Below are 11,550 nucleotides of genomic sequence, written 5' to 3' on the forward strand. Positions count from 1 at the left end.
GTGCGCGTGCGTGCCGGCGCATCCACGTGAATTAGACCGGTCGAACTGGAACCGCATGCTTGGATAGTGCGTTTGCTGCGCGCTCTTTATCAAAAGCCCATCCTGCAGGGAGTTTTGAAGTGATGCCGAACAGATGTGTGCACGCGCACAGAGCTGTTCCTCGGCGTGACCAACACTTTAAAGGCATTCATTAGAGTTCGGCTCCTTTTCAACACGATTCGCCACACAGCTTTACCCAGTTCAGACGCTCTCACCCACAGACAGCGAGATGAGGCGCATGCAAGTATACACTCCACCCAGTACATCCACTACAAAGTGCGTGCGCGTAGAGCGCGCGCAGCTGCTACTTCAAAGAGCAAAAAATAAGAGAGTAGGTGAGATGTAGTACAGTCGTGGAAGTGAGTTAAAAGCTGAACTTTATTGGAAATTCGTTATTCTAAACGAGAGGAGTGATAACGAGCAGGTCTATTTCATCTCGATTTGGAGGCGTTGCGTCTCCGTGCAGTCTGGAGAGGACAGACCAGGAGCGCGAAAATCGTAAACCTTTCCAAATGAGTCACCAAAAAAAAAAAAAAACACTGTGATGAAGTGCTTCTTTTATTGGGTTGATTTCATCCCCTCCTCCCTGTGAAAAGTTGTAAGAATGAACCCCACCAGGCGGGGTTAACCCCCCACCCCCCACCCCCAGGTCCTCCCCTCCTGCATGTTCCTCTTCTTTGGATTTCAAGTGGCCACCAGCCAGCTTCTGATTTGAGAAGCGTTTGTCTTTACCGGGATGTGAAGAAAGGAGGGGGAGCAGAGCTTATGTACAGCTAGGGGATGTGAGGCGGGTTCTTCTGGGCAAGTGTGTGAGCAGAGACACCTCAAACGGAGAGAGGGAGCGGAGGAGAGCGCACGGCGCACAGACCAGACGCAGAGAGGGAGAAGGCGCACGGATTTCAGTTGGTTCTCCCACACGCTGGATGCGCACAGAAGATCTGGATGCAGCAGAGGAGACTTACAGAAAGATTCGGATGTCTTAAGGACATTGGTGCAACTTAAATGAGGCTTTTTCTTTAAACAGAGGCATGTTTGTGTTCTCAGTCCGTGGAGAAAGCGATGCAGCTGCCGAGTAACGGAGCTGAGCATTTAAGAAGTTAGGACTGGAGCCGATCTCCTCTCGTTTGCGCTGATTTTTGAGTCTTGATTCCCAGAAATAGGACATAATGACGGGGCTTTTTCTGACAGTTGCGACTGTTGTGGCGCTGGCGGCGCATCACGCGGCCGGTAAGACTCTGAAATACCAGATCTACGAGGAGCAGAAGGTCGGCACCGTTATTGCACGTTTGAAAGAAGACGTCGCGGATGTGTTAGCCAAACTTCCCAGCTCGGTCTCCCTCCGTTTCAGAGTTATGCAGCGGGGGAACTCGAATTTCCTGAGCGTGCGTGAGCAGGACGGAGAAATCAGCATCAGGACCAAGATCGACCGCGAGAAACTCTGCGACAAGAGTCTGAACTGTCTAATCCAGTTTGACGTTCTGACGCTCCCCACGGAGCACCTTCAGCTGTTTCACGTGGAGGTGGAGGTGCTGGACATCAACGACAACGCGCCCCAGTTTGCCCGCGCCGTCATCCCCATCGAGATCTCCGAGAGCGCGGCCGTGGGAGCGCGCATTCCACTGGACAGCGCCACGGACCCCGACGTGGGTGAGAACTCGCTGTACACATACGCGCTGGAGCCCAACAACTTCTTCAAGATCGACATTCAGTCCAGGAGTGACGGGGTTAAGTACGCGGAGCTAGTGGTGCTCAGGGAGCTGGATCGGGAGGAGCGCTCCACTTACGAGCTCCAGTACACCGCCTCTGACAGGGGCGTTCCCCCGAGGACAGGCTCGACCCTCCTCAAGATCAATGTGGCTGACTCAAACGATAACAGCCCGGTGTTCGAGAAGTCCTCATATGTCATCAACCTGCCCGAAAACTCACCTGTTGGCACGCTGCTCATTGATTTGAACGCCACAGACGCGGATGACGGCACAAACGCCAAAATCCTCTACTCCTTCAGCAATCACGTGTCGCCCAAAATCATGGAGACATTCAAAATCAACCCTGACAGCGGTCACCTGACCCTCATCAGGCGTCTGGACTACGAGGTGCTGAACTCTTACGACATTGACGTGCAAGCGCAGGATATGGGCCCCAACTCCATGCCCGCTCACTGCAAGATCCTGGTCAAAGTTGTGGACGTGAACGACAACAAACCAGACATCAGCATCGATCTCATGTCCACTCAGGGGAACGGAGACGCGGCGTACATATCTGAGTCGTCGCTGCTGGAAACCTTCGTAGCCTTCGTGAGGGTCGAGGACCTGGACTCTGGGCTGAATGGAGAGGTAGAGTGTAAGCTCCACAGTCAAGGGTTTTTCAAGCTGCAGAAGAAATACGAGAACAACTACATGATTTTAACCAACGTGTCTTTGGACAGAGAGAAAAGGTCAGAGTTCAGCTTGACTGTGGTGGCTGAGGACCACGGGACACCCAGCCTCTCCACCGTCAAACACTTTACTGTGCATGTAACTGACGAAAATGACAACCCGCCCCGCTTTGAGAAGGGACGATACGAGATCTTCAAATCAGAGAACAACGCCCCGGGAGCATACCTGACATCCATCATGGCCACTGATCCTGATCTGGATGCCAACGGGCAGGTGAGCTACTCCATCTTGGAGAACTCTATTCACGGGAGTCCCATCTCCACCTTTGTGACCATTGACCCCTCTAATGGTGCCATCTATGCACTGCGTACATTTGACCGTGAGGATTTGAGTCAGATCTCTTTTGTCGTGCAAGCCAAAGACGCAGGAAAACCTGCACTGACCAGCAATGCCACCGTGACTCTGAACATCCTGGATGAAAACGACAACCCTCCGGTCATCATAATGCCCCAGTTGTGGAATTTTACAGCAAATGTTCCTGCATCAAAGTTTACAGAGGCTGGGCAGTTGGTGACAGTTGTCAAGGCGACCGATCGCGACACAGGGGTCAACGCTGAGCTCATTTGCTCCATTGTCAATGGCAACGAGGAGGGATTCTTCCTCATTGACCCAAGAACATGTGAGATCCACGCCAACGCTAGTCTGGAGAACTTCCCTCATGAGCATGTCGAGCTTACAGTGGTGGTCAGAGATCAGGGAAGTGAAAGCCTCAGTGCCAAGGCTGTTCTGAAGATTACCCTCTATGAGAACATCGAGGGCCACGTGGAGCTGATCGATCCGGGGGCATCCTCCTTCGATTCGTCCATGATCATCATCATCTCTTTGGTGGTCATTTGTGCTGTGCTCCTGGTCATCATGGTGGTGTTTGCTGCCCACTGCAACCGGGAGAAGAAGGACACCAGGCACTCCTACAACTGTCGGGTTGCAGAATCCACCCACCAGCACCACCCCAAGAAGCCCACGCGGCAAATCCACAAAGGCGACATCACCCTGGTTCCCACGGTGAATGGCACCCTCCCAATCAGAGCGCACCACCGCTCACCCTCGGCCACGCCTCCCATGGAGCGAGCCCAGATTGGAAGCCGGCAGAACCAAAACAGCCGGCAGTCCCTAAACAGCCTGGTGACCATCTCATCCAATCACATCCCAGAGAGCTTTGCCCTGGAACTGGCGCACGCTACCCCACCTGTAGAGGTGAGCACACGGAGACACACACACATAGCTGGTCTTCAGCCTCTGTCTCCCATAAAAACACACACACACACACACACACACACACACACACACACACACACACACACACACACACACACACATCTGTGGTCTTCAGCCTCTGTCTCCCATAAACACACACACGCACACACACACACACACATACACACACACACACACACACACAGCTGTGGTCTTCAGCCTCTGTCTCCCATAAAAAAACACACACACACACACACACACACACACACACACACACACACACACACACACACACACACACACATCTGTGGTCTTCAGCCTCTGTCTCCCATAAACACACACACGCACACACACACACACATACACACACACATACACACACACACACACACACACACACACACACACACAGCTGTGGTCTTCAGTCTCTGTCTCCCAAACGCACACACACACACAGACGCACACACACACACACACACACACACACACACACACACACGCACACACAGCTGTGGTCTTCTGTCTCTGTCTCCCATAAACACACACACACACACACACACATACACACACACACACACACACACACACACACACACACACACACACACACACGCACACACACACATGGCTGTGGTCTTCAGCTTCTGTCTCCCATAAACACACACACACACACACACACACACACACACACACTCACACACACACACACACACACACACACACACACACACACACACACACACACACACACACACACACACACACACATGGCTGTGGTCTTCAGCCTTTGTCTCCCATAAACACACACACACACACACACACACACACAGACACACAGACACACACACACACACACACACACACACACACACACACACACGCGCGCGCACACACACGCGCACACACACACACGCACACACACACACACACACGCACACACGCACACACACACACACACACACACACACACACACACACACACACACACACACACACACACACACACACACACACACACACACACACACACAGCTGTCAGTTTGAGCAAATTAACTCATCTCCAAATGTGACTTAATCGCCGCTGCCTTGTAGTTCAGACTGACTCTCATTAAAACTGTTGATGACTACAGATGTCGTTGTCTTTATCCTGTTTACACCCTGTCACCATGACCTCCATCACCGCCATGACTCGACCCCCAGCCACTGGACTCGCCCCGTCTCCGCTCCCCGTTTTTGTTTAAATGTCATCCATTTTGTCTCACCCATTTTTAGCAGCCTCTCCATCATCCATTTTATGTTTACTCATCCATTATTTTGTCTTCTTCGTTGTCCCCCCCCCCCCCCCCATGTCCCATCTGGTATTCATCCCCCTTCTTTCTGTTTCTTTTTGTTTTATTTTGTTTGTTTTTGTCATTTTTTTTTGGGTGTAGCAAGTCTCACAGCTTCTGTCCATGCTCCATCAGGGCCAGTACCAGCCCAGACCCAGTTTCCGTGGCAACAAATACTCCCGCAGCTACAGGTAATTTACCCCCATCCCTCAGCCCCCCCCCCCCTCCCCCTCTCTCCACTTCCTGAAATTTTCTGTTTACTTTTCAAAACCACTTGTTCCTCATTGTGTATTCCATGCTCCAACAACCTGTTGTGGAAGTTTGTCGGCTGATCTGTTGGATTGTTTGATGTCATGTGATATTCGTGTGTTTCATGCTCAAATTGTCATGAAGACGATGCCGCTCAGTGTAAAAGAATCACTGGAAGTCTCACAGATTCGATGGTATTTTTTGTGGAATCCAGGCTCCGGTTGTAAAGTCTGCATCCATCAAAACCTCCATCATGACACCTCCTTATGATCTCTAAGTGATGAGATTTATTGATGTCCCTTGTGGCTGCTGTGGCGGATTTGTTGATGGGATCTACCTGCATGTAGAATTTATGAGCCAGGCCTTGTCTGGCGATTTGACAGATGTGCGGAAGCAGCAGGTGTGATGTGATGGATTCAGTCTTCTTGTCAGGCAGACTGATTTATCCAGCTTTACATTAGACACATAAAACTTTCCTCACTTCTATTCAAATGGCACTGGTGTGTTTGCAAACTTTACCTCCGTTCCTCCTCACAGGTATGCATTGCAGGACATGGACAAGTTCAGCCTGAAGGACAGTGGCCGTGGGGACAGTGAGGCGGGGGACAGCGACTGCGAGATGGGGCGGGAATCCCCTGTGGACAGGCTGCTGCTAGGGGAGGGCTTTTCTGACTTAATGCACCTCGAAATGCACCATCGACTGCACCCAGGTGAGGCTTTTTTCACCACTTTGCCTCCGCCTCAGCAGCTGCACCCTTCAACAGCAACACTTTCCTTCTTATCCACTTTGACACCTTCTGCAGTACTCGGTTGTTTTTCATCCCTGACACCTTCCGCAACAGCTGCAGCTCAACTATCACCTCTCATTTTGGAGGATAATCACACTTTAGCTAAATATGTTAAAGGAAAGTTGTCACTCGGGGTTCTGCCTGGAGTGAACAGAGATGATTTTCACTCATCTTACAGGTTTAGAAGATTAAAAAAAAAGAAAAAAGCTAGAAGTGACCCGAACGATCCAGACCACACCCTACTCCCAAACGTAATGCCTGCCGGACAGATTTCAGCACCATGGACAGCGCCAGGACTAAGCCTATTATTTGTCTATACACCTGCCTTTACGGCCACTAAATTCACCCTGTTGCCAACACAATCTCTATTGTACTCAGCTCCATTCCTCCACACAATCCTCATTTCCACGCTCGTTATCGCAGTGCGAGAGGTTACAGCGTGCCTGGCTGTTTGTGCGTGTGTGTGGTTGTGTCTGTGCGTTATCTGCCCTTAAGATAGAGTCGTGTCTGTAAAATCCTCCCCGGAGCGGAGATGAGTCGCCTGTCACTCATCAGTATGCGTCTCAGGGTGCTGTTTTTTCTCCTCCCTTCACTCTTTTTTCCCCCCTTTCTCCCTTTTCCCCCTGGTGAGTGACAGTGGTGTGCTTTCATGTCTGAACTGAGGAGAATTCATGGTAATTGCTTTTAGAATGATGTTATTCTCTCCGTCTCTTAGTAAGTCTGTCCCTCTCTTGCTTCCTCCAACATGCCCACAAGCTCCTCCGCATCTCGCCGTCCCTCCCCTGTACTCATTAATGCGTCCTCCATCTTTATCGAGATAGATAAGGGGAGGGACGGTGGGCATGGGCAGTCTCATCTTATTTTCTTTCTCCTGGGAAAGACTTGGAGGTGTTGCATCTCTCTGACCCACAGACGAGCTTACCACAGCTCTTCCTCGAGAGAATTCATTTGTTCAGATGGATATTCATTCTGAGCATGACAAAAGAACCAAGAAAGCAAATTTGAGCCTCAGCTTTGTTGTTGGGAGATGTGGACAGAGTTGGCGGAGTGGCCAAATATTACATTAGCATCTGCCTGTGATGCCGTGAGGGTGGGATCTGGCACTCGTTCATTCATTTATCCAGCTCCTGTCAGGGCTTCGTACCTGGCACCACATGGACATCCATCCTGTAAGCTGTAAATAACACCAGTATGTGGCCAGGAAGAGGAAACAATCAGACTGGGATTTAAAGTAAAGCTGACCAACCCGGCTTTGTGCTTCTCTCATTCAAAGGGATACTTTGCAGCATTTCATATTTTTAAATCGTTTTTGAGCCAGTATGTGCTAAATTGACCCTTTGCAGGGTTAATGAAAGGTCACCCTGCATCTATCGCCCCCTGTGGCCAGAATAATCCACTTGCAACTTCAGACTGGCAACCGCTCTGTTGGGACCTAGAAAAACTGAGCTACACACTTGGCGCTGCGGTCTAGTTCCAGCACATTTCCTGCATGTTTTAGATTATGAACACGGCTGATTCGTTTGATTTAGTGATGGATCACTCCTGTAGACACTAATAAAGACTGGGGAGGCATGCCAGCTGTTAGCTTAAAGCAGGGGTGCCCAGTCCTGGTCCTGGAGGGCTGGTATCCAGCAGGTTTTAGTTTTAACCCTTCTTCAACACACCTGAATTCAATCAGCAGGGGATTAACAGGCTTCTGTAGAGCCTGAGGAGCTGCTGCACAGGTGATTCAACCATTGAATCAAGTGTGTTGGAGCAGAGAAACCACAAAACCTGCTGGATACCGGCCCTCCAGGACCAGGATGGGGCACCCCTGGCTTCAGGTGTAAAAAGACAAACGCACAGGGAGAAGATACGTTTTGGTTTTGGTTCTACAAATGAACACTAGGGGGGTGGGGTGGGGGTGGGGGGCTAAAAGCCAGCCCAACCTGCCTAGTTCTGCAACAGAAGCTAAATGCTCAAGTTTTTGTTTGATCGTATTTTAGGCCAAGAAACTGTTACTAAAGTAACTTTTCAGAAGAAACTGCTTTTCAGTTTAGGTGTCAATGACCTTCGGGTTAATGTTAGTTGAGACTCACCACACACACACACACACACACACACACACACACACACACACACACACACACACACACACACACACACACACACACACACACACACACACACACACACACACACACACAAAGTAGTTTTTTTCAGCTGAGTTGTTTTGCTGTCACTAAATGTCAAACGTCAGTAGATTTCCACGCTCTGGTTTGACTGATGTGGTTTTCTTCTCTCGTCTGTTTGTTTTTTACCGCTCAGCTATGAGACTGTGCACGGATGAATGTCGCATCTTGGGACACTCTGACCGGTGCTGGATGCCCCCTCTCGCCTCCCCCACTTCCTCTGCCGACTATCGCAACAACATGTACATCCCCGGGGAGGAGTCCTCGCAGCAACCCCAGCTCGAAGACGACCAGTCGTCAGTGGACTCGGAGAACCGTAAAAGCTTCTCCACTTTTGGCAAGGAGTCTGGTGGTGACGAGCTGGGGGCTGGAGGGGGTGGGGAGGTTTGTGCAGCTGGGGGAGGGACTGGCTCCCTCCTCACAGAAATGAACTCTGTGTTCCAGCGACTCCTACCCCCTAACATGGACTCCTACACTGAGTGCACTGAAACGAGCCCACCCTCGTCCTTATCGACCACTGAAAGAGGAAGCTGTCGTAGTGGCAATGCTGCCGGTAACCATAGTAACAGTGCTGTTCCTCAGGACAACCGCAGAGGGTTGTTGCCAGGTGGCAAAGGTCCTGCTTACCCCCCAGGTGTGGCAGCATGGGCTGCCAGTACCCATTACCTAAATCCAGGAAGTGGATCTGTAGGGAGCAACCATGTTTCCTCCACATCATCATCATCATCATCATCATCCTCATCATCATCAAACTCCACTCCTGCCTCCACTAATGGACAGCCACCACACCTGAAATGGCTGCCAGCCATGGAGGAAATCCCAGAAAACTACGAAGAGGACGACTTCGATGGCGTTTTCCATCAGGGTCACCCGAGCGGGAAACGCAGCGAGAGCCGCCACGAGTCCGGCATGGATGCTAGCGAACTGGCGCACGAGATCAACAAGCTGCTGCAGGACGTCAGACAGAACTAGAGAGGGGGAATAAAAAAATAAATGAGTCTGTTCTCACTGCTGTGGAGAAACATCTCACCACCTTCTCCGTTACTGTGCCAACCTAAAACTCCACCACGCCGGTTGTTTTAACCACTCCAACGCTCGTCTTGCTTATTCGACCAAATTCCCTTTTCTGCCTCTCGGATGCAGAGACTTCGAGTAAAAGTGAAACAAGGCACTGAAACAGCGGAGCTACTTAAAGGCGTCAAAGCGAGAGCTCGGAGAGCAGATTGTGTTGCTGTTATTACAGTCTCTCACATCGCTCCAATGACTGATTTCAAACGGAAATCCATCAACAGAAAGGACGTATTCCTGCTTCGTTTGTAATGTTTACAACAGCGCGAACAGAGGAACAGACGTTGTGCGATCTGATTTTCATTCCATCCTATACAGCTTTGTACAGTGTCTGTGGAAAAAGGCAAACTCACTTGAATATTGTGCCATGTCTCCTGTTTGGTTATTATGGAATGTAACTGTACAACTTGACCTTTGTATTTTAAAAATACACTCTTTTGTACTTCTATATATATTTATATGTGTCCATGTATGTATGTACAGAGAAAAGGAAACAAACGTCTATTTTTTATATTTGTCACTGCATGTCTTAATATCTCTTGCTTTGTCCCTTTTCCTCTGCCTTTTTTATTTTGTAAAACAGCCGTATTTTGTTTTGTTTTTGAACGTGCGTGAGTGTGTGAGCGTACACATATCTATATACGGAAAAGTGGAAGAAAAAAAATCACATTTCAATGCAGCTTCATGTTGGAAGTGACTTTTTTTGTATGGTTAAATTGTGACCAGTGGATGATAAATAAAGTGGGGGCATTGGTAAACTTTCTTCACTATTTCACTTTTATACGAGTTTTGGTTGACACTGGTTTCCTCTCAAAGCGTCTCCATTTGCCCCTCTGTCTTTTAGCACCCCCTAATGCTCAGCATCAGAATTGCAGCACCACCGAACCTCCATAGACCCTTGTTCCATCACATCTGCAGACATGTTCCTGGTAATAATCTCAACATTTTCCATGCATTTATTCCCAAATGATCTCCTACCATTAAACTGCATTTAAGCATTCATTTCATTTCAGAGGATTAGTCCTCCTCAGAGTCTCTCATCTGTGAAAGAATCACACTTAAACTAAACAGGCTATGCTTAGCAAATGAACAGCATCTCATAGCTGCGCATGAAGAGAAATTGAAAACATGATAGTGTGCTACACCACCATATGGACTCATAATGCAATTAAGAGAAATTAAGAAGTAAGCCTCCCTGCTCTCGTCTCTCGCTCTGCTCATGATTATGAGGGCTTATCTTTGGTTGATACACTCAGGAACACATGTCACACACTCTCTCACACACACACAGAGGAGTAAATACCACGAGTCGCCTTTTAAAGAGGAAAATTAGAGTGTTTTAGCAAGTTAAAGGTCAGTTCTGCATACAGACAAACAAAAGTAGCCGTTAGCATCTAAGCAAATCACACAAAAAAGTCACGCCACGTCTGTGGCTAGACCTGAGCACCAAAAACAACAGAACATGCTTGACAACACTTGATAATGAGCTCATTTGTCTTCATTATTAAATAATTCAAGCTTCAGCGAGCAGCAGGTGTGAGAGATTCACTCGTGCTAGATGCTAAATTAGCTTAGCTTCGTGTAGGGGCTAATTTTATGCAAATTTCCAGCTTTATACATTAGAAGAAAGTGTTTTGGAGATCAAAGAGAGTTTTTACCTCTTAATGTTTTGTATGCAAAGTGCGATTTTGGCTAGCTGACGTTCTTAGGTCTCCTTTCACTGTTTCCTTTGATTTATTTGCAAATTGATGAAGAATATTCTACCAGTTCTCAAACTACGGTTGTGTTCAGTGGCAAACGGGACTGATTATTCACACCATGAAGTTATTTCTGCTGAATTTCTAATGTGAATGTTTTCAGCTTTGTAAGATTTTCACAAAACCAAATTTTGAAACTAACAACTCAAAAAGCAAATGAAGCAGGGGGCTGGAGCAGGTGAGTATCTTTTTATTTGGTGGAAATAAACAGGCAAGTAATTTTTTCAACACTAACAGAGCAACTCTGATTAAGACACATATAGTGAAACCTAGCTTCCTGGTTTTTTTTGTTTTGCATCAATTAACATGTAAGTCAGCTGCTCCAGCCTCCTGCCTCATCTTTGATCGCCCATCAGTTATTCAGCACCAGATTGTGAGTGGATGACGTGCAAAGAGCCTTATTTTAACTCTAAAAGTAGATTTTGATCACCTGAGTGTGGATTCTGCAGGGATCGGATTTAATTAAGTTCATTTCGTGGGTGGAAACTGGCGTGATTTAAAAAGTTTAAATAAAATGTGTG

General features: G+C 48.4%; 1 protein-coding gene across 2 annotated transcripts; it reads left to right on the forward strand.

The window, feature by feature from the left end:
- Positions 1 to 737: 737 nt before the first annotated feature.
- Positions 738 to 10,034, forward strand: pcdh18a (protocadherin 18a). 2 transcript variants are annotated; one of them, XM_054743890.2, is made up of 4 exons: positions 738 to 3,668; positions 5,099 to 5,187; positions 5,783 to 5,955; positions 8,341 to 10,034. In XM_054743890.2, the coding sequence occupies exons 1-4, from the start codon at positions 1,206 to 1,208 to the stop codon at positions 9,174 to 9,176; spliced, it is 3,561 nt and encodes a 1,186-aa protein (XP_054599865.2). In that variant the 5' UTR covers positions 738 to 1,205; the 3' UTR covers positions 9,177 to 10,034. The 2 variants fall into 2 exon arrangements, with proteins under 2 accessions (XP_054599865.2, XP_054599866.2); XM_054743891.2 differs by having other exon boundaries at positions 5,132 to 5,187.
- The last annotated feature ends 1,516 nt before the right edge of the window (positions 10,035 to 11,550 follow it).

The sequence above is a fragment of the Nothobranchius furzeri genome, chromosome 6 (genome assembly GCF_043380555.1).
Source record: "Nothobranchius furzeri strain GRZ-AD chromosome 6, NfurGRZ-RIMD1, whole genome shotgun sequence".
Taxonomy (NCBI): Eukaryota; Metazoa; Chordata; class Actinopteri; order Cyprinodontiformes; family Nothobranchiidae; genus Nothobranchius; species Nothobranchius furzeri.